Source organism: Leptinotarsa decemlineata, unplaced genomic scaffold, assembly GCF_025532065.1.
Source record: "Leptinotarsa decemlineata unplaced genomic scaffold, Ldec_3_MD MMD2_tig00001064_RagTag_RagTag, whole genome shotgun sequence".
NCBI lineage: Eukaryota > Metazoa > Arthropoda > Insecta > Coleoptera > Chrysomelidae > Leptinotarsa > Leptinotarsa decemlineata.
In genome coordinates, this window is record NW_027412558.1 from 6,564,360 (window position 1) to 6,589,267 (window position 24,908).

Consider the following 24,908-nt stretch of genomic DNA (forward strand, 5'->3'; position numbering starts at 1 on the left):
AATTTTGCTATATTAATGACAGATCAATTTTTTCTAACTTTACTTGTTTTGAAAATTTGGTATTTAATAAATATGATGTTATAACTGTCTCAGAAACGTAACTCCGCGCTGATATATTGGACTCAACAATATAATTACAAGGGCTTAAGTTATTTCGCCGAGGTAGACTTGGAAAGAGAGGCTTGGCATTTTATATTAAAAAAACTCTGAAATCAAGGTGTATAAATTATAACCACGTGAAAACATGGCAACTTTAGATATTCCTCAAATTTAAAAATAAAAAACTGCTTTAGATTGTCACAAATCCACGATGTGAATATCCGTTCTGAAAATCAACTTACAATTCCTCGTTTCAAAACTTCTCTTTTTCCTACAATATGTTCTGTAGCTTGGATACAGTTTTGAGTTTCCCTGTATGGTCTGGGAAAAGTTTTGGATTTTTTTTTGTTTCCAGGTTGAGTGGAAGAGCTTGTCTTTTCGGTAACTCACCTTACCGTCAAGAACAAACTCTGCCTTTTGCCAGATTGCTATATACGTTTGTATTTTATTTCATTGTTCTATTTTGTAGTCTGGGTCAATAAAATCTATCATTATTATTATTATTATTATCTCTAGTTCAGGCTGGGTACTTATGAGATTACCTTTACATATAGCACCACCGATGAGACCTTGGTTCTTACAAAAACTTTTTTTAATGTTTCGCCATATTTTTCAGAAATGCATTCGAAATTTCTCACGGTAAAAAAAAGACTATTAAATTTTTATAGTATAGCTGAGATAAAGAGACATTATCCAAGAATGAAATTCAAAATCAAATTGTATGGGATAATATTCACTACATATCATAATTTTAGAGTTATTAAAATAAAACGAATGCTTCAAAATATCATCTCACTTGAAATCCTTGATTTTTTATTTATAGACCGAAATCGTGAGGTTATTATTAGATATAACTCATTTTTTTTCAATATACACCTTGTCTATATGATTATAGTTTTTATATGTCTCATTCAGAAATGTAGTGCCTTGATTGCTTTCAAATTGAACATGCTATATAATTAATACATATAATGGTTTCCTGGAAAAGGGGTTCTCGTTGTAAAAGTCCAATTATTATACAGGTAGAGCTGAAAACAAACTCGGACCATTATTGTACACAATTCACATCGATATTTTAAAAATATTATCATGTCAATTAAATAAATTTCCCGGAAAATGTATAGCTCAATGACTCATATTGTGTAATGTATTAATTGAATGTCTCACTGAAAATTCAACTAAACTCTAAATAATGATATGTTCAAGATATCTTGATATATTTATGAAATAAATTAAATAAAAGAGCTTTAAACCATAGAATAATGTAGGAGTAAATTAAACTGTCCATTACGAAGACTTTCTCTTTATAAATTTTGAAAGTATCATATGGGTCCAATAATCATTTTCTTTCAAATCATTGGACATATATCATAATGCTTATTTGGAAATATAAAAAATTGCCTTGTTAAATAAATATTTACTACTCCGTTACAATGTACCAAATGAATAAGTACCAATTAAGAAAAAAACTTCTTTGTAATACCAAAATGCATGAATATTGTTTTAACTGTGATCATAAGGCCTTTTCTATTTAACCATTTTTTTAAAGTAGTTTACTGAAAAAGTATGTATCTATCTTGAATCTGTAAAATCTTGTATATACTTAATGACTTCGGTTTGTCACCAATATTTCTTTGTGTACTGCAATAAATATATCCCTAAAAATGGTATTTTCATTTCATACAAACCCATGAATTTTGGCTTGTTATCCATCTTCTGAGAGGATAATAAACTTGAATCTCTAGAGAAATAAACGGTCTCGCTGCTCCATCTACTAGTGAAAGTGGGAAGTAATGTGGCTGATAAAATCATGTATATTTTCATCTTTTTTAGTGCAAAAAAGCAGGTGAAGTATGACTTTCTTTTGATTTCTGAAGGGCCATAATTTCGGAATGAAGTGAGAGAACCTTGTTTTGACTCAAGAATCGTATCCTGTTCATCATTTCATGTGAATACAAACATTTTTTTCTGCCGGCAACTTGCTACCTGATTTTTCCCTATGAAAACTGAAAATCCATCTTCGATTGGGACATATCGATAATATTTGGATAGAACAATAATCTCAGATTGCGTATTCTATGAAACGTACAGGTATAGACATATATGTGTCAATTTGAGAATGAAGAATACCTCTTTCCTACTACTTGTTAAGCATGTGTATGTGTGGGCGCGCGGGTGCATCTGTGGGATCGCCTGGATATGTGTGAGTGCGCGTGTGCATGTGTGGGCGCGCCTGTGTATGTGTGGGCGCGCCTGTGTATGTGTGGGCGCGCGCGCGTATGTGTGGGCGCGCCTGTGTATGTGTGGGCGCGTGCGCGCATCTGTGGGATCGCCTGGATATGTGTGAGTGCGCGTGTGCATGTGTGGGCGCGCCTGTGTATGTGTGGGCGCGCGGACGCATCTGTGGGAGCGCGTATGTAAGTGTGGGCGCGCGTGTGTATCTGTGGACGCGCGTAAGTATGTGTGGGGATATCAGATGTCGAGAGAAAAATGAATGAAGAAAATCTGGCAAAAAACGAATGACGAGCAGTTTTCACTGTGAGATTAATCTTGTATAGTTACTTGTGTACATTTACAATTGGGATGGTTTCACGAGTAGGACCCACTAACCAATCATCTGACCATATTAGATATATACTTGACACCTTATATTCAAAACATCTTCGTATTTTTAGGTCCAAATATGTGTGGTAAGAGCACATACATCAGAAGTATTGGGCTTTGTGTTCTCATGGCACACATTGGCAGTTTTGTTCCTTGCGCCAAAGCTGACATCTCGGTGGTGGATGGTATTTTGGTCAGAGTTGGAGCTGATGACTGTCAGCTGAAGGGATTGTCAACTTTCATGCTGGAAATGATTGAGATATCTTCAATCATAAAGGTTAGTTATGTTGTAGCAAGGTTAAACGAATTTGATTAATAAAACAAGAAATTTCATAAGGTCCTTGATTAATCATTTGAAAAAGCTAATGTTTTAGCGAAACATGTTATGATTATTTTCAATAAAGTTAGTGGAGATCAAATCGTTTAAGTGTAGTTTGTGAAAAGCATATATAAGTAAGTTCTTTCGTGCATAGTACATTTTTATTATTGATTAAATGCACAAATGGCAAAGTAACATAAAACAATAAATAAAGTGCTGACAATCTCTTTCTTACTGATTTCTGCTGTTCGGTGTTCTGTGAGTTCAGTGTTTTGTCATAGTCCAATTTTCTGTGGTTTTGTTGTCAAATGTCAATACTTTGTATTGTGTTAACCTAAATATTTTATATAATATTTATATTATTACTTTATAGTTTAGTCTTTTGTTATTAATTAACCGTCAATAATTGAAATATCGATCATAATGAAACGAACGTGGAACAACACAAACTCTTCTCCAGGATTCATTTATTTCAACCAGTCACCTCACAGTTATCCAGATCAAACATCGGAATTCCTTCCTTTCAGTGATTCTCCTGCTTCTAGATCTCCATCCAGTTTTAGCAACCCTAGACACATCAACCCCAGGTATTCAGGAGGAAATTCTGACAGTCGCTCTCCAAATCCAAAGAGACATTCAGGAGGAAATCACCGAAGTCCCCTATACTCCAATCTAAATAACAGATATTCAGGAGGAAATTTTGGAACGCAGAATCAATATTCTAATCCTAATAACAGGTATTCAGGAGGTAATCGGGGAAGTCACTCTCCTCACACAAATAAAAATAATAGATATTCAGGAGGGAATCGTGGGAGTAGTTCACCCCATAATTCAAATAATAGATATCCAGGAGGAAGTTATGGAATTCGATCACCTTACTCTAGTCCAAATAACAGTCAAAATTTTAACAATACTTTTGGGAGAAATAGAAGTAACAATAAATGGGTAAGTTATAAATGTGTTTCTCAAGTGGTTTAGATAGAACTGACTTCTTAATCGTTTATGAAAGTAAATAATATTTCATCAAAGAACTTTTCAATTGGTTCTGTTGACAGTGCTGTCATATTTATTTGTGTATTGAAAAGATAGGACGTTGTTTCTTTTCTGTCATTTAAAATCTTCCTTCCACAATTTAAAAGGTGGCTGAATTAATAAATGTACTTGCAAGTTTTTGTATACGAAGATTTCAAATATGTAATAATTGAATGTTGTGTGTTGTTTAGTTGTTTAAGGCAAAGTTACATGTGAAAGAGTAACTCCTCTGTTATTTCGTTATTCATATTAACTTTTTTCTCATTACAGATTTCATACTGCATGAGATTTTTTCTTGGAGTTCATTAAAATTATATATATTCATGGAAATATAACAGGGATCTTCAATTATCACTACTATTTACCGTGTTTTTTTCATAAATGTGTAATTTGATGTTCTAGAATTTTGGGAAGAATTCGAGCAATGACAGTAAATGTGATGTGTCAAACTATTATGATCGCACGTGCACAATGGATCCTTGGAGTGAATTAGAGGAGGAGCTGAAAGCAAAAAGGGCGGAAGAGGCTTTACAAAACTCTATCAATTGTAAAGACAATTCAGAAAATCTGATCGGAATGGAAGAAGAAACAGATTCTGATTCAACTGACTCTAGTGAATCTGATGATTCTTGTAGTACTGTTACTGAAGAAGAAACCAGATAGTAGTTACCATAAGTTTTTTTTGTGTAAATATAACAGAGTCCTTTATTCAACAAATTTTTTTATATACATTCTGAAATGCATGTCCACATTTGTTTTTTGAGTTTTAATTGAGGCTCTGCCTTCTCAATTTCATGAAGACCATTTTTCACAGTAGAGAGTAGGTGACAAAATATCTGTACCTGATATTAGAATACAATTTTACATATGACATTAAGGATGGATCTAATTGAAGAAAGTTAAGAGAAAGATGTTAGCAATATTATATCAGGGGCCCAACTACCATATTGGTTGTGTGTGCAGGTTACAGAGGCTTACAAATTTTCTGGCAACTGAATTTTCTGGGAAATATTTATATTCAATAATAAGAGTGAATATACTCATAAAAGTTATATTGTTGACGTTAATTGAAAGATAGAATTGAAGGTGCTTTGGTTAAACCAGACAAAACAAAACACTGACTCATATGATGTATATTGTAGACTTACAGTAGAAAAAAAACATTCTCCCAAACTCTTTGGATACCATTGTCACTGCGAATATAGAGAAGAGATCTTTCTGTTAATTGGCCTTACATTTTCATTTGATTTCAACATATTAAATTAATATTACTGGAGTTTTTTCCCGATGCCAAACCGTTATTTTTAACACCGCAACATATGTTTTGATCACCAAGTGATCATCTTCAAAAGGAAGATCAAACATATTGTTATTGAATACACTCAGAATGTTCTTCTCCAATTTATTTTCTGAGATGCCTTAATTTAAGGGAAGTTCGTCAAACAAACATTTGAATTTATTTATTCATTCATACCCTATAGGATAACATGCATAACCCAGAATTGATTAGATCTGACAAAACAGGTAGATTTTGAAAGAACAATTAATACAATATTACTCATAGGTAAATATGTTGAAATGTCAATAACAGTCAATTTATTTTTAATTATGTTGAATTGACCATAATTAACGTATTTACAAATTGCGTCTGTAGACTTAATTTCATTAACTTCATCAAATTGAAAATTTGTAATATGGTAATCATATAAAAACAATTTTTTGTTGCAGGAGAATGTTATACAACAACATTCCTCTAAATTTCCATAAATCTTATTCAAATGACAATATATATGAAACATGTTTTGTTTTACCTCTGAAAATATATTCAGGTTATCTGCGTAAAATAAAACTTTGCAAAAACTGAAACAGGATCGAAATCATGAAGATATATAAAATAAAAAGGAGGGGTCCTATGTGTGAACCTTGAAATACACCTAAAATGATTGGATTGGTATCCAGTGTCACTATATTTCAGGTTTGGAGGCGCCGATTTTTGGAATTTCTCCCAGAAGTTTCGCTAAGGCGAGTGGATAGCTTCTTCAGAGAAGAAGGATTCCACCATTCAAAACAGAGAGGAGGCTCAGATGGTTGCACATGCCTATCTACCGAGGGTCACAGGCAGAATCGGAAATCTTTTGGGAAAACAGCATTGAGACGGTTTTCAAACCTAGCAAGAAGATGCAACAAAGCCGCAGGTCAGCTAAAGACGAAAGAGACCCACTATCAGCAGCAGGGGTATATCGCATACTGTGCACTTGTGGCAAGGTATTCATCGGAACCACCAAAAGATCTGGGATCAAGGCTGAAGGAGCATGAAAGAAACTGCAGACTGGGCCAAACGGACAAGTCGGCTGTGGTGGAGCATGCACATGCCCCTAACCAGGGATACATTAGCCGACTGGTACGGGAGGCAATAGAGATCCACAAACACACAGATAATTTCAACAGAAAGAAAGAAGCTGTAGCCTCAACCGAATATGAAATCCCATTCTGAAAAGTTTAAGAATAGCAAACAGCATGACGACAGTTAGAAAAGGGTCGACAGATGTTATTGATAATTTACGTGATCCAGCTTAGGTACTAGCATACCAAACTATCTGAGTCAACTTAAATATGCTTCACACAGCCGGAATATCCAGTCATCGGAGATAAACTCGGGATGTATAAACCAGCGAAACGTCAGGAAGAAATTCAAAAAATCGACGGTCTTCAAACCTGAAAAATAGTGACACTGAAAACCTCGGCTACGAAAGCTTTAAACAGTTGATATCCTTACACTGTTACAATGAAGTAGGTCTCCATGCACACTAATAGCAGTCAGTTTTGACATCAATGAGTTTTGATTGTCTAGATCTAGATTATTAAATTAATAAAAAACACCCAAGATATAATATGATGTAATATTAATCATCAAATGTTGGCAAATTTTTCCATTGAACTGAATAGTTCAGACACATTGCCAGCTTTTTCACTGAATTTTCAAATGCATCATTTGTACGAACACGTTATTCGTATGTAATATATTTTCAATTTTACTTTTATATTTTTTGTATTTTATATAAAGATCAAAGCATATTTCTTCATCATAACCTTCAAATTCCCATTTTTATAATATTTTTTTGCTGAACCCTTTTTTTAATATTTGTACTGAATATATATTTCTATGTGTTAAGTTTATAATTTTATTTTGCTTCTTATTCGAATGAATATTGTTTACAAAAAACTTATTTACACACAGACTGCCAAAGTCGTAGACGGGCCCCTGTTATGAACCAGCTTGAATATAATGTGACACGTTGAACTAATTTCTACCTATGAATGTAAGTGTTGATGATTCTGGAAATTAGGAAGAGAACTGTTCTAGTAAATTGATCATCAAGTTGTCTAGTGGAAGTTATTGCTATTTTATTTTGACAAGTGAAAAAGATATTTAAGAATTCAAGTTTTAACTTCAAACACTTAGTCTACACCTTTTAAGCATTGCAGAATCTGAAGAAAATGATTGAAAAAATAAAATGTACAACTATGAAAATGTTTATAGACATCAATCACATCTGAAATAATTTTTAAATTCATAGTTTGGAGGTTAAATGATTATCGAGAAATATTTATAACAGCTGTGAATGTATGAACCACAATATCCATTATTTTAATTGATTCCAGCAAAAAGACATAACTCAACTATGTGAAATATGAAGTGAAGCTGGGACATGATATCAAATGTTCCTTAAACTTTGGGTTAGAAATGATGAAAAAATTTCCCCCGGCACATCAGAAAATGTTGATTATTCCCTCATTTCTATCTATGAAAGTGTATGCAAAAAGGGAAAGATCTCCATCTCTTTTGTAAAACCCGCCATCTGCAAATTTGTATTAGAACAGTCCCACTTTTTGAAGAGTTTCTTTCATATGAACTACAGATGAGGTCTATTCAAGTATTGAACCCTAGGGTAAGCCTGCTAGGATTGGCTCACTTCAAGGCGTTTATTCACCCTTCGAAGCTTGATACCAAACAGTTGTTGAATTTTGTAGTTGTAGGGATGAACTACGATGTCTCACAGGCCTTCATACAGGTCACTGTTATTTGAATCATCATAAGCAGAGACTTGGACTGTCGGAAGACAGTGTGTGTCGCCTCGGTTTGGAAAATGATGTAGCAGCAGAGCATATACTTCGTGCCTGCCCCGCTGGGGACCGAATCAGGTTCTTAGAGTTTGGCAGAGCTGTACTCTTACCATCTGACCTGAAAGACCACTCACCATACACTCCAATCGACTTCGTTAAGAAGCTGAGTTTATTTGGTTGAGTGTGAATAGGTGTGAGCCAGAATAAACCCTTGTGGGTTTCGGTGGAGGTCAAATAGACCCACTCACTTCAGACCTAACCTAACCTAAGCATTCTCAAAGACAAATAAAATTGTACAGCTATTGTGGAAAGCACTAAGTACGAAGTTCTAGTGCTAAACACTATTGAGTGCTTTGAATATATTCAAAACTGCTCCAGAGATTCTTCTCTAAAATGAGCCTCGCATATATGATTTGATCTACAAGGTCTCCTTTTCATATTTGGTGACAAAAATCACAAGAGCGATATCTTAAAATAACTCTTTTGGGTTTCAAAGGAACTTTTTCTGATTCTTCATATTAACAATCAACAGAAGTTGCAATACGAGACAGTATTCAATTTCTGAGTATTAACTTGCAAAACAAATTGTCTTTAAAAATATTTTTTCAACTGTCATAATTGTTAAAATCGACAAACTCTTCAAAAAAGCACAAAATTCATTTTAATAAAACCAATTTCCTTGATTCATAGTTGTTAATTTTATTTTTACTTTAGTGTCAATTTTTTGAATAGTCTTACCGCTATTGAAAAATATCCTTATTTCTGGAATGTAATTCTTTTGTGTTCTTAATCGTTTTTTAAAAAATCAGATAAGTGCATAATATTCACAGATGAGAATTCAGATTATCATTGTGGACAAAGTTATTCATTAACTGATTTCAAACTGAATGTGCAGACCAGAAAAAAAATTAAAATGAATCCTAATACTCATCTTAAAATGCATTGAAGATTTGAAGACATTGAAACATACATTATTAGTTGAGGAAATTGATATTGCTGAATTCACTGTTCTGTTATTGTATTGCTTATGTTCGTTTAAGATCACAAGAAATTAATTAAGAAAAACTCATGTAAACAGTCATCATTGAATCATTTTGAATGTCGAAATATTGTGCACTCTAAATTATTTATCCATGGGGTAGTTAGGCAATATTAGTGATAGGGGCGATTTGATATTCGTCACAGATGGTAAAAACTATGATTTTTTTCATAGCAAATTTTATACATGTCAAAGCACCTTGAAATTTGTCACAATATACCAGATAGTTTCATTAATTATACTATACTGTTACAAAGGACAATATTCTTAATTATGTACAATGTATGTCTTTAAAGTAAGTACTGTTTTTAAATTACGCCGCCGCAGCGCATAGTTCGGCGTTCACCTCTTTCGCACCATGTACCTACATCTCTGTGGAAGCCACAGAAGCCATTACCGTATTTAGATTTGTTCGTAAATGATTAAAATGTCCCTGCTGTGGAACGTAAGTCTTGAAAGCATCTGAAATTTATCGACCAATGGAATGATACTTCAATGGGTGTAACGATGAGAAACGAAGTGGGCGACAATTGGACCGCCCTCCATATAGTCCCGATCTAGCGCCAAGTGACTACAATTTGTTTCTGAATTTGAAAGGGCATCTGATTGGGCAGCACTACAATGATAACTTCGAATTCAAAACGACCATGCTGTAGTAATTATCTAATCAGGCGGCAACCTTCTTTGAGGATGGCGGACAAAAGCTGGTCCTATGATACAATAGGTTCCTTAATGATAGTGGGAATTATGTTGAAAAATGGAGTGAAGCATGAGCTTTCACATGAGTAAAGGTTTTTTGAAGAATTTATTAATTTCATTGCTGTACTTACTTTAAAAACATATGACCTTATATATTACAGACTACTTCACACTTTGAAGCATTTCTATTTTTTATTGCATTCTATATAGATTACTACTTGAAATTTCAACAAAACATCAATAAAATAGAAGTTTGAGTAACATGATATCATGTGGGGGTTGAGCAAACCAGCCATCGGATGCCTGCTTCTACGTAGCCCCGCTAGATACGGGAATGACAGAATTACTTGTGGTTCTGTTATTCCGTAACTGAATGGCATCCCAAAGATGGTTTAATCCTAAGGTGTGTGTATCCGTGGCGGGAGGATGAATGACACTGAGCCTATCAGCTGTCTCTACGGAACCCTCGATATACCGGGCGCCCTCTCGTCGTAGCATCGCCTTGTCACGGTAATGCGGGGTTCTGCTGTGATTGACCTTCTTTCCCTAGCTACTCGTGGGACTTCTATGGACAGAGTAAACTTAAAAATTCTTTCTGACGCTGAGTCTATAGAGGAGATGGATGTCCAGTTTACGACTCCAACTGATCTTCCTGTAAAATTCAAGCCAAAAGCGAGTTTACAGAGAAGATGGATGTCGAGTTTACGACTTCAACGGACCTCTCTGTAAATTTAGTTCAGGATCGAGTCTACAGAGGAGATGGATGTCGAGTTGACGACTCCAACTAACCTCCCTGTAAATTCAGTTCAGGAGCGAGTCTACAGAGGAGATGGATGTCGAGTTTACGACTCCAACTGATCTTCCTGTAAAATTTAATCCAGGAGCGAGTCTACAGAGGAGATGGATGTCGAGTATACGACTCCAACGGACCTCTCTGTAAATTTAGTTCAGGAGCGGGTCTACAGAGGAGATGGATGTCGAGTTAACGACTCCAACTGACCTCCCTGTAAATTTAGTTCAGGAGCGTGTCTGCAGAGGAGATGTATGTCGAGTTTACGACTACAACTGATCTTCCTGTAAAATTTAATCCAGGAACGAGTCTACAGAGGAGATGGATGTCGAGTTAACGACTCCAACTGACCTCCTTGTAAATTTAGTTCAGGAGCGAGTCTACAGGGGAGATGGATGTCGAGTTTATGACTCCAATTGACCTCCCTGTAAATTTAGTTCAGGAGCGAGAGCTGCGGCATACGCAGAATCTGTCTCAGGTGGGGGAACTGACCCCCCATGAGCAGGTTAGCAAACGTTTGCGCTCAAGTGAGGTCTCACCAAAACCAGAGGCAAAAAAGCCCTGCACGGCTGAATCTAAGTCATCGTCATGTGTAGCTGACGTGCAAAAACCCTCATATAGGAAGGTTGTCGTGGGTATCAAGGTGGGAATCTTGCAACTTGACTATCGGACTGCCTCTTTAACAGAGCATATACTTTGTGCCTGCCCCGCTGGGGACCGAATCAGGTCTTTAGAGTTCGGCAGAGCCGTACTCTTACCATCCGACCTGAAAGACCACTCACCATACAAACTAATCGGCTTCGTTAAGAAGCTAGGTTTGTTTGGCCGAGTGAGAATAGGTATGAGCCACAATAAACCCTTGCGGGTTGCGGTGGAGGGTCTAATAGACCCACTCACTTTGGACCTAACCTAACATGATATCAACATCCACCAATCACAACAGTATTTCAAACTTCAACAACAGCTTTGTGCATGGGAATTTCAAAATTTACTGCAACTATTTCTGAAAATAAAACAAACCATCTTTGTTGCAGAGCAATAAGCACTCATAAATACATTTATTGCATAATTTTCACTATAAAGGATTTTACTATGATAGGTGTTTTGCTATACAAAAGCTTTTTCAAGGGTTTGCCGACCTTCTAATGAATGAATCTACCTGAAAAGGTCAGGTGTAAATTCATTAACTATATGAATAAATTTAACTTCTGAAAGGATAATTATACTTTTCTTACCTGGACATAAACAGATTCAATAATGGGGAGTTATTGAGTTCAGTTTGAACTTGAATTCATGGCTGAACTCAAGTCCCTCTGTGATTGAATGAGTGGCATATGTGGAGTTTATTTTTCCATTCTGGAAACTATTTCTGTGTTCCTTTATGTGATCTTTAAACGTTTTTACAGTTTGACTTATATAAAACATTAGACATTACCCACATGATAATCTATACACTTCCTATTTTTCTGAAACTGAACTTTTATCTTTGTTATTCTTAATGTACATGCCTAAGTTGTTGGTTTTGTTTTGAAAGCAATATTTTCACCTTTACTGTGCAGAAAATTTGAAATATTCGTAGTGGGTTGGCCTAAGAAAGTTAAGGTTCTATAACTTTTATACTCATCTCTTCAAATTGGGTAAACTTCCTTCAAAGCTTGTCTGTATAACTTTTTTTGATAATAGATAATGTATTAGGCTGCTATCGTAATCATTGTTGACGGCTATTTGTTTTATTATATTCAGTTCTTTATTGAAGTACGCATCTGACAAAAGAACATTTATCAGTCTGTGTATCATACTGTTGAATGCTGCTACTTTGTGCTGATACGGGTGGGTGGACAAATTATGAATGATAATATCTGTATGTGCTGGTTTACAATAACTTGAAAAATCATGTTTGTTGTTAACTTTCGTTATTGTCATGTCCAAAAAGTTCATAGAGTCGTCCTTTTCCATTTCCATGGTGAATGTGATAGAAGGGTGGAGAGAATTAATGAAATTCAAGAACTTAGTCTGTTCGTTCCTGTTAAACATATCATCTACATATCTATACCAATACACGAAACTTCTTACCAGTGGGTTACTGTGTATTTTTCTCTTCAAATCGTCCATGAAAATTTCTGCCAGAATGGGACTGAGTAGGTTTCCCATTATGAGACCTTTTCAACAATTTAATTTTGTCCAAACATAATCAGTAACATAATAGTAGTATAACAGAATATAATGTTTATTTATATAACTATGAATGGAAAATAGTTGCAGGAAATATTTCTCTCACAACTCAATGTTATAATACCATTTTCGACGGCCACTGAGAGATATTTGGCAGCTTCCTGTTCACAAGCTGTTTTTTATCTGTATCTTCATTTTTTTTTCTTTTGACCATGAATATGCTCATTTTTTTAGGTCCTGGTTTTGTCTCTAGTATACAGTACAGTATACAACATCTTTTGATGCACCTCAAGACATTTTCAAATATCTGGACAATTTCTAACTAACGTCACTTACTCCTTATGACAAAAATCAAGCACCTTAAACTCTTTCCTGACCCTAGGACGGTTTTGAATCCTAATTTTGTGACGAATGTCATGCCACCAATTAAAACAATCAAGTGGCAGAGAGTAGTAGAATAGTATATTGTGTGATTGGGAGAAAAAGTTCATGTTTAATAGGCGTGTAGAGATTGACTACCAATCATGTAAGAAGCCATAGGAATCAACTTTTTCTCCGAATAGCCAAACCTTAGAAGATAGCTAACTCTACCACAGTTTTAAGAAAGTTGTACTGAATGGTCATAGTGATTTAAATTAAATATAGTACCTATTATTCTGAAATGGTAGGCAATAAATTATCAGAAATGACTGACGTTTTTGCCTTGATCGGTCTCTTGCAGTGGCTTAAGGAAATTATACTAAACAGATGAGGAAAATTGATGACGAAATATATAGAATCACAACCTTGACAACACTGTTTTAGTTTCAATGTAATAGTATTTCTGAGAATTTAGTGCCTACTATTATGGAATTGTACTACAAGAAGACTAAAGTTTATATAGAAGTGTCACTCTTGAAATGTCAGACATTTCTGACGTTGTTGTAAGAAACAATGCATTAACAATTCTAGACAGGGTGTCCCAGACTTGATCACACAAATAAAATGAGAACTTTTACTTCTACATAGAAGACATTTACATAGTGTACAAAATATTGATACAAACAATGAAATGTGATAGCTGGTATTTTTGATAACTCAAAATCTCTGTTTTCCCGTTAACCAGCTACTGCACCCCTACGAACGACAACCCTCAGAAGTCGAAACTTGTGCGAGTTAAGGACTAACGAGGTCTTACCTTCTAACGTTTGATTCCTACAAAAATGCGAGCACTGTGAGTAGACATATTGAGACTCTTGCAGAGATCAGTGACGATATATGGGGGAGTAGGCAGATTATAACCCCGGCGTCAAGTCAGAAAACCCTTCAAACGTGTCATTGCCTGAGAAGTAGGCAGATTGAGACCTCAATGTAGCGATACTTGTCAGTTCTTGAAAATGGCTTCATTTTTCATTATTTTTTCTAAATCACTGATTTTTTTTTCTGTTATGCTTTACTTTTTCATATTTGCTTTGGATTTCTGTTCCATTTTTTATACCATATTCGTTGTGCTTTTTCGCCAATTTACCAGAGCATTACCTACTTGTCCTATAATTTTTTTTATACATTTCTCTTTGAGTATTCACCCACTATCTTATTTCAGATCTTTCAGTCCTAGGAGACTGAACTCCAACCATCAAAGAATGTTTTCTTCAAAGACTTTTGAATTAGCATTACAGTGTTGTTCAACAATAGACAAAAATTTCATTTATTCCAGTGATAATAAAATACAAAACCAATTGATTATAGTTACTTAGTCTGACCAACTTAAAGAAAAGCAACAAAAATTCTCGTTTTGAATTTTTGTTCCATGTGAAACTATACATCAAATCAATTTTTCAATACCTATTTATTTGACATATATTATATTAGCATTGATAAAAGTATAAATGAGTAACTTTTATGTGAACCCACAGGTCTATCAGAAACATTTTTGTTTCCAATAGAGCATATGAAATATTATCCCCCAATAACAGGAAAACATAAATGCTCTATGCAATTTGAAACATATTTTTAGGTTAAGACATCCAAGTTTGAAACTCCGTATGAATCATGAACTTGCTCGATCTCAGTGTATAAATAATCACATTTGTTTTGTTTTTTTAATAATATAATGAGTAATTTGTATATATTTTTCTTTAGTGACCTATAGTCTACAAATTTGTAAATATATATTTCATAAAACTAATTGAATGGAATATTTAGCACTGTTTGGTAGTTGTACAAAAGTTATTTGTATTTTGTAAAATAATAGTTCAACAATAAAAAGATGAAAGTTTAACATTAATAGTTTATTTTCTTGTATTGGTTGACAAAAATTTCATTTTTAGAATGAAATACAATAAGTTTTGTGGCTTGAAAGAATCCTGTCCCAGGTTCAGCAGTTACATTCTGTAATGTTTCACTCTAAGTTTATATGATTTCAAACGGGCAAAAAAAAATAGAGTTGCGTGTAGAGATCCTCAAAAATAAGTAGTTTTTATATTGTTGTTTAATAAAAACAACATCCTACTCTAGTCGAAATCTCAATTCCAAATCTAGGAACATATAAGGCTCGTAAACTGTGAGACGAAAAATGGCAATGCTAGTAGTATTTAAGTGAAGTTCGAAAATAAGGTTTATCATGTGTGAGTATATTCTATGTGAGTGGAGTATAATTTATTTAACCATGCTAGGTTAGTACTTTGACTGTAAAAGCAACAATGTTTCTTCTGTGAAATTTACAAAATCAAATTTCACTAGGGGGGTTTTTAAAGTTTGTACAACAAATGAAACATATTATTATTATAATTTTCTATTATAGGCTTCCTTTCCAGGTACTATATCATACATGGAACAGTATAAAATATATGAGTATAAAATGTAAACAGGGGGAATAAAGGCTGTAAAATAGTAATTTTTAAATATGAATATTTTTTTGTCCAGTGTATAATATATATTTGAACTGCAAATGTTTTTGATATTCTTGGTTTCAAAATTCCTATTTATGTTTCAAAATTTGTTCAAATCAAGGACTACTCCTGACGATTTCAAGAAAAGCCAGTCCACCCCTATTGCTGTTTGGTGAATTCAGTGACGTCACATCGTGTAGAGGTAAATCCATTGTATATAGACTAGGTAAATCTGTAACTTTGTATTTCTGTAATACAAGAGGAAGTGTATCGTTCCCCGACGTATAGATGCCGCGGTATGTCTTTAGTATGATTTTTCTCAGCGCATGCGTTCATACCATGAAATCAACTTACACCCTAGCACGTCTTTATAGTTTCCAACAGTTTTGCGAGCTTTGTTGTCATTGCAGCATGTTGTTTGTTTTTATTTTATTTTTGAAGACTGAAAACCTGTTGCTCCCATGTGAACTTTCCGCTAGCCGTGATGAAAAACTTAGTGTGTAGGTGCGCCAAATGTAATAATTTCTTGTTTTCTGTGTAGTGAGTGTTTATTTTGACTGCTTACAATGGGAATAACAGTGTCAAAAGAGGCCTTACCGGAGGCCGATAGGCCCGATAGTGTTATATCTTCAAAGTTGCATGGGAGACAGGCTAGCATCAGGCAGAGTACGATAAAAGCTAAAGAAAAACAACCCATGCCCGATCCCAATGAACTGGAGAGGAGATTCACGAAAGTTTTGGTAAGTTCCTAACGGTTAGGGCAAGGTTTTTTGAGTTCAACCACATGATAACATTTTTCAATGAATCAATTCATTCTAGGAATTTATTAACATTTCATGACTACTAGATGGTAAGTCGCGTCATGGTTATACTCGGTCACAATAAATAATTAAAAACGAAAGTTGTATGATGATTCATTCATGTTTTGGAGCGTGGTCAGTGGAAAAAATTGAATGGATACGGTGGGTGGTAGGTGCTAATGTTACCCGTTATATTTCGTGAAAAGAAATGTTATGTAGCTGTGACATAACTTTTTGGGAGTGTTACTACCCACTTCATTTCCCAAATTGATAAGTAAATTGAAAACGATTGAAATGCCTACATAAATAAGTACTTTGAAAGATTTTAAACAAAATCTCATCAACATAATTGTACTCTGGAGAGTGAACAAAATTACAACTGTATCTTAATTTCATGCATCTATAGGGTGGGTCATAAATTATTGAACTTTTGAAATTGGTGTGATGAAATACATGTTATATTGAAACAAAAGTTTATTGGAAATAATAAATAAGGGTGGCTATATTGGTAAATTATAATCAGAATATATTTGCTGTAAATTCCTATTGAGTAGACAAAACCCTAAATTACAACACCAAAGACCTTCACATTCTCTAAAACTGACAGTTAAGTAGGAGTTGATTATTTTTTCAAAATTTAGAGCACTAATATTTTTTATGAGTTGTATCTTTTTAGTCGTTTCTCAATTGTCATGTTAAGTGTTCACGTCGTTAGCCCAACTAACTATTCAGAATACCACTCAAAAATTAATTCAATCAAAACAGCAAATGAAAGTCAAAAATGGAAAAATAAACTTCAACTATATATGACAACTTACACTAATGACATATACAAAGAGTAGCCAACTCAGAAAAATACATTCTGCAATCAAAATCCTTATGAAAACGACTTTCAAAGAGCAAAAATGGACAACAATGGCAAATAAACAGAGTAGCCAACATAAAAAAATACATGTGCTTCAAATGAAATCGTCAGGTATCTCATATGGTCTATAAACTGAAGTATAAGTTTCAATTATAAAAAACAGAAAACACTGCATGATGAATTTAAATCTCCAAAATAGAAACTACTTACCTGTAGTAAAATTTTCATTTCCTATCAGATCAAATGGTACCAACACAACATTTTTTTTATATCATATAAACACGAAATGATTAGCATAAACTATTATTACACATAGATTAAACCATGCTTTATCAGAACCAAGTCAAATAACTGAAATTTGAGAGACAGTGATTTTTCATTTTGGAATTGACAATTCGTGCAGCATTCCCCTATTCTGCCCGCTATTTTGTGAATTCTGCGGAATATATAAACATGGTAAATGTTCGGACATCCCTACAGTGGAAGATTTTGAAGAAGATGAGCAGAACACTTTTCAGGAGTTAAAACATGGAGCTTTCTTCATTCGAAAAATTATAGTCCCAAAAAAGGTCAAAAAAAGGTTATATTCTACCTTTTTGCACAAAGAAACGATCGGAATACACACGATCTCATTCACTACGTCAATTTTACACATTGTTCCACCTTGCTAATGATTTTCCCGCACAAATTCACGTTTTTCCATAAAATAAATGAAAAATGTATACATTTCATAAATCAAAAGTACACATTCGACTTACGAACTAATAGTCAGCAGATAAGTAATCAATTTTTCAAATCCATGTTTTCTTTTCTGAATAAGTATTTCGTTGGAAAACAAGTGAATTAATTTGAACCTTTTTCGAGTTTGTAAAATTCAAAGGAAGCAGTGTATCTACCTAAATTTCCAATCCTCGTTTCAACCTGATATCTGTCAAACAGAAATTTTACGAAAAACATATGAAACAAGATGAAACAACGTGTTAAGGTTACGTAGGGAATAAAATCATGTGTATCTAGATCGTTTTTCTTTCATTCAAAAAGGTGGAATATAATCTGCTCTTGACCGTTGAGGATCTGTTTTCTTCTTATAGGATTTTTCTAACCGGCCATGTCTAAACCAGCCAAATAGTCGAATTATAAAAAATGGCTGGCATTCTACTTGTAGAAAAATCAGACAATAAGCAAAATGATTGATTCATTCACAAGGTGTAATCTTGTATATTTTCATGACACTTCACTCCATGTAATTTGTCCCAGATAAAATGTAAATATTTTGTTACTTATCTTTCATGCGAAATAAAATAAGTTTTATTGCCTAGTAAAGTAACAATTTTTTTCAGGATCTTGTTTATTTCTATTTCCACATATTTACATTACTACTGAAGTAAATATTTAATTTTTCGGTATAAATATCCACCACTCCTGAGAACTAATTGCATACCATGACGAATTAATTTATTATTTGTCATCATGAATAAAAGATTGAGAAAGAAAGTTTTTGGCTTTCTAATCTTCCCACATTTTTAGACATAGTGTAGCTATGTATTGAGTACTTTCAGGAGTCATTTTTGAATGTTCATATTATTGGTTGCGATTAAATTGAAAATGTGGCTAAACATTTCATTCAAAAATATTGATTGCTTTTTTTTTGATCCATTCAAATATTTCATCGGTCAATATTCTGGATTTTGTCGGCAGAAAATTTTGAAACTCATTCAAAATGATGAGACGGTCACGATTCTGAACTCAAAATGCGGCGCTTTTCCTTTATTCCTTCAAAGATAAAAAAATAAAACATATTCCATTTTTTTTTGCACAAAAATACGATCTGAATACACTTGATTTTATTCGCCTCCACCTTCACACATTGTTCCACATTACTTTATACTTTTCTCCGCACGAAAAAATATCTTTTCCCGTAGAAAAAATAATTTTTTTGTCACAGCTGTTTTCTGATAGTTTGAATTGTGAAACTAGCAAATTTGCTGTTAAAAATTCACATCACAAATTCAAATGGGATTTAAATTGTTTCTAACTATTGTTTTCCGACACCATCTTCTTACTAGACAAGAAAACATGGATTTAAGAAATGAGTAAGCTGCTGCTTATACTCCACTTCATAAGCCAATTAATTGAGTACTTTTGATGAGATTTCTTATTCAAATTTACAAATATTACTACGTTACGACATCCTGTTTCTATCACAAAAACTCCAATTCATTGTGAGAAGAAAATTAGTTTTTCTCTTACTGCATCACTTCCAAATAAAAAATATTCCCTTCAAATGAGGTGATAATTTAAAGCAAGATTCAAGTAGATAGGTCTTTTTTATCTATTTTATCACTGTTCAGTCTATTTCCGCAACAAAAAATGTTGAAACTTTGAAGACCATTTCCTTATCAAACTGATGTTGCCCCATGTTGGGTGCCATATGTAGTGTACTCGGAATGTCTCGATTTGTTCTTCATATTAATTATTCTAGTTTCTCTGTATTCAGGGCACAGATGGACTATAGTCAGTGTTAATACCGAAAATGAACAATTTTACTCTGATATGCATTTGTTTGTTTCAGTAACGAGTGTTTCATACTCTTGCAGTGATAACAGCTAAACATTTTCCCATTCTTGTACGAGTATGTCGCGTAGCTCTCGTTAACTTTTTTTTTGGCGCACCCCAAATATGTTCAATGGGATTTAAATTCGGACTGTGCGCAGGCCAAACAAATCGTGTGTTGAACCTCGTCAAGATACTCGTCGTAACGATCTGGGCAGTGTGTGGCGGTGCATTATCATGTGTAAATGTTACGTCGTGTCCAAGAAAAAACATGTATGATAAAACATGGTCTTGTAGAACCTCCATTAGGTACCTGATATGCCTCCAAATGCCATACCTGATCTGCCACCAAATGCCATACCTGATCCGCCACCAAATCGAAGTCGCTCGGCAATACACGCTTGAGCATATATATATTTCGCCTGATCATCTCCATACTCGTACACGTCTATCTGATTCTTTTCAAAGACAAAACACAAGGACTACAGGAAAATCATCAAGGCGCTCTCAGAGCGGTGCCTGTAAGAAAGTAGCGATTCACATTGGATTTGAATCGCTGGAAAATAAATCCATTTGGAAAAACGTTCTCAGGAAGTTTGTTCCACATTAACGCAGTTCTCCAGATGAAAAAGTTCTCAAACAGTGAAGTTCAAGGTGTACTGAGTTGAACCTCAAAACGATGAGCAGCCACAGTACGTCGCATATTTCTGATATGTTCCGCTCTTGGTGGAATACAGTCCACTCGACTTGGCAAATATGCCAAGTCACTTGAACACTTCCCGTAAAAGTATCTATAGAAAAGAGATGAATCTCCAAGCTTTCTTCGATGTTCCAGGCTATCAAGGTTGCACGTGATGTTCGCGTCTCCATTCAGGCGGATGGCTCTTTTCTGGATGGAATCCAGCAAATTCAGGGTATGTTTGGAGGGAGAGCTCCATACATGTTAACAATACTCCAAAGAGGTCTGATCTGAGCTAAGGCAGAATCACGATTTATCGGCAAACAATACATGCCTCCAATCCGCTACTGTCTAAGCCAAGTGTTCTCATGAAAAATTCAATCTTGCAATGATGTATTCACTGGAAAGGGGCGGTCCAGTAGCTCTAGCTCGAGAAGATAATCCAGCAGCACGGACTTGCCTCCTAACTATCCACTCACTTATGTTCACATTTCTGACTTCTTGTAGGTGACTTCGAAGGGAAACTGTTGTAACTGTTCAGTTTACCAAAGCACTAGATACGAGAAAGCGGTCATTCCTAGCTGTTGCAGTCCTGCGTCGCCCTGAACCAGGTCTTCGAGTTAGCAGACCAGTTTCGTGGTACCGCCGCCATACTCCGACACTTACACTAACATTTCTTGCAGTTTAGCGTTCTATCCGAGGCCATTTTTCCATTCCAAAGCCGCCACAGTACACAAACAAAGGGCAGTTGACAGATGAAACTATAGAAAAAAAGTATACTTAGTTATAGAGATTTTTAGGAATTCAGGCGAGGGCTCGTTTCTTGTGGAATGCTTATCGCAGGAACAACAACTGTGTATTTGAAGCAATTCATTAGTATAGTCGAAGTAAACGGTATTGTGCATACTTAAAGGTGTCTGCGCTCTCAAACGCCAAGATGTGGCGTCTTTGGACAAGTGTTAATACTAATATCGAGTGTAATAACAACGCAGACTTTTTCCTGTGAAGTGATTCCTATATCGATGGTGAACAATTTCTAAAAAGAGATGTCAATGAATAAGATTCGGATGCATTTGAATATTGAAACACAGAGAGTATGTTTCAATGTATATAAGAATCTACATCTCAAGTTTGGTTTCGAGGGAAACAAAGTATCTATTACAAGCAACATTAGATTTGACCGAAATTCTCAACTGTACGTAAAATAGTCAAAAACAAACCTTATGAACGCAAGACGCGATGTGATGCGGGATTATCAAAACCTTTAGATGTTCATCTGATAAAATCATTGAAAAAAAACAATATACGACTGTTACAAAAGCAATGAAATTCCTACAATTGAAATCATAAGGAAAAAATTCAATACTTCCGGCCATAACGTGAGCTGCTGTTACAAAACTCTTCATAATTGGATAAAGAAACTAGGATTTAGATTTAAAATAATAAAGAAACGTCAAGCAGTTATGAAAAGCAGAAGAATAGTGTAACGAATACTTAGAACAAATAACTAAATATGGACAAGAACATCAGCAAATTTTTTATTTGGACGAAACTTGCTATGACTTTTACGACACAGTTACGAAAGGGTGGAATGATGGTTCGAGAATGTGTACGCCTAACATACCTGAAAGCGAAGGATCGCGACTAATCATTGTGCATTGCGGAGGAAGTAAAGGATAGGTTCCGAATTCTTTGAAATTACTATCATAAGAACATGGAAGCTAATATTTTTGAGGAATGGTTTGACAGCTCATCAAAGTACGGAATGAAAATTCGGAAAGATGAAATATAAAGTTTTTTAATGGATAACAATTTGTATTTTGAAGATAACTATACCAAAAACCAAGTTTTACAGACAAAAACATTTGAAAAAGTGTACTGAGACTTATATAATCAGAAATGATTATTGAGTAACGAAATTAGTTAGCTCCCTAACTATATTATTAAAGGGGAGCTGTTGGAAGGTAGGTTGCACTATACTGTATAGTACGAGTATTGGGTTTATCAATAAAACATTGAATAGGAATGACCCTGTATTCTAGTTTATCATTTTATTCTGATATAAGTAACTATACACTGTGTCCGTAAAGTATGGAACGAATTCATTTTTAGCTAAACAGGTCATTTTAAGAAATAATCCTGAAACACGTCGATTTTTGATGTTAATTTACCGTATTTTAAAATAATGATCTAATATACAGGGTGAATTCCGTTCGAGTAATGACGTCACCGTCTTTTTTTTTAATGGACCATTTTGTATCAATTTTCGGATTACTCTAGCTGAGCTGATTCCAAAAATGTGTGCTAATAAAGTAACGCGTAACATTCTTTATGAAACGCGATAGCGTTTGTAACAGAATATAAGTGGGTCTACCTACACTGGTCGTTTTAATTTGATGCCCTATCCTAACAACAAGTACATCCAAAATAACTCAAATAAAAACCCAAATTTCCAAATGCGAGTGGTGTATCTTCAAATATATGTATATGGAATAAGAAATAAAATCATCCTGTTGAAGTTTTCTGTGGAATACCACACATGTGATTGTGAATGTTGGTGATAACTGTTTTTTGCGAACAATATTTATAACCGATTTTTTTTTTAATTAAAAGGGGTATATATTTAGGAGAGATTACTATTTGTGGAAGAAAAGTTTTTGACCCATTTTGAAATTTGTTGCTTTCGTCCTTCCTTTGAAAGTTCTCCATATTTTTTGTACAAAAACGGGGTGGTAGAAACCCAAAATCTTTCTTCTCCAAAAAAATGGTCATACTGATACCTAATTAGATTAGAGTGATTTTCATGATGCATGGTATAAATGATTTTTAATACTCAATTTGACCCCAAGTATCGCCACAATAGGGTTGACTCTACAGTATACTGTACATTACTTATTCACATCAAAGTCAGCATATATTGCACATGCACACAATCCCCTTTCCTTTATTTTGAAAATGCATCGCCCACTGTTTCCACTCCGGTAGAGACTTGAAAAGAATAAAAACAAAAGCTACCAGTAGCAGTCTAATTCAAACAATCTACCCTCGGCAGCGTTCACAATTTTCCTAGCCAAGTCTGGCTTTTGTAAATAACTTTCACGATGGGGTTGGTGTTCTTTTGTAATAGGTATTACGTGAAATCCATGTCAAGCGTTGTGCGTGTGTTTATTTAATGAATAACATGGCCAATCTTCGAATAATGTATTCTGAAATGAATAGAATGTAGAGGGAATTCAGATTATTTTCTTCAAGTCCGAAGATATGACTGAAAATGATACAGAATTCAGTTTATCAAGTATACTCTTTGCCGAGGTCACTTGAAGTTAACCAATAGGCCCCGCGAACTTTTACTAAGTTCTATCATGATATACAGTGAACCAAGAAATCATTGTACATGGGGGGGTCTGAAAAGCTTCTGACCTAACAAAGATACAAGACATTTTTTTCAAACTTTTTGTTTGTGTTTTTCTCTCCAAAATGAGTGTTCACAAAGGTGATTGCCTCTTCATTTGACGAAAATCTCTGTCCTCCGAGCGAAATTTTTAGATGAGGAAACAAAAAGAAGTCACTTGGTGCTAGTTCTGGTGAGTAAGGCGGATGGTCAAGCAGTTCAAATCGTAATTCGTGGATTTTCGCCAAGGTGATTTTTCGACAAATGTGACCATTTTCCGCAAGTTCGGCCCTCAGCTTGTCAAGTAATGATGAGTAAGTAGCATGCTCCTGTGATGGTTTTTCCTTTTAGAAGATGATTGATTAAAATAACTTCATGGCTTTCCTAAAAACAGTCGTCGTCACTTTTCCAGCCAAAAAACAGTTTTTGTTTTTTCAGTTTTATAAACAAGTTCAAAAACATGAAAAATAGAGATAAAGGTCCTAAAAATATGAGCGATAGCTCATTCGATTCGGAATCACCTCCAGAAAAATTTTTTTGAAAGATTTTGGTGCAGATAAAATATTGCAATTATTATTAACAAAATAAGATTCAAAGTCAGAGACTTGAACGTCTACGTCTATTTCAGTAGATGGGAAAAAACCATACGTACCTTTCCTATATTGTCCACTTCAGTTCTGTAATACAAATGTGTTCATATATGTATATATATGTGTATATATGGACACTATATGATTTTGTTAATGTATATCACATCCATTTTCAACAACATCCATATCGATGCTTTTATATATTATTACTAAGTACTAAGTGATGTATATCACATCCATTTTCAACAACATCCATATCGATGCTTTTATATATTATTACT

General features: G+C 34.4%; 2 protein-coding genes across 4 annotated transcripts in view; both read left to right on the forward strand.

Annotated features, from left to right (window-relative positions):
• The first annotated feature begins 3,317 nt into the window (after window positions 1-3,317).
• Window positions 3,318-11,798, forward strand: LOC111501872 (uncharacterized). Its single transcript, XM_023155789.2, has 2 exons — window positions 3,318-3,967; window positions 4,457-11,798. The coding sequence occupies exons 1-2, from the start codon at window positions 3,446-3,448 to the stop codon at window positions 4,715-4,717; spliced, it is 783 nt and encodes a 260-aa protein (XP_023011557.2). The 5' UTR covers window positions 3,318-3,445; the 3' UTR covers window positions 4,718-11,798.
• Window positions 11,799-16,114: 4,316 nt separating this feature from the next.
• The window catches only part of Frl (formin-like protein), a 120,466-nt gene continuing 111,672 nt past the window's right edge, over window positions 16,115-24,908 (forward strand). For 2 of the 3 annotated variants that reach the window (XM_074175576.1, XM_074175578.1), the window contains exon 1: window positions 16,115-16,489. In XM_074175576.1, the coding sequence (XP_074031677.1) occupies window positions 16,316-16,489 (174 nt within the window). In that variant the 5' untranslated portion in view covers window positions 16,115-16,315. The remainder of the gene's footprint in view (window positions 16,490-24,908) is intronic. The other variant, XM_074175577.1, reaches the window with a different exon arrangement.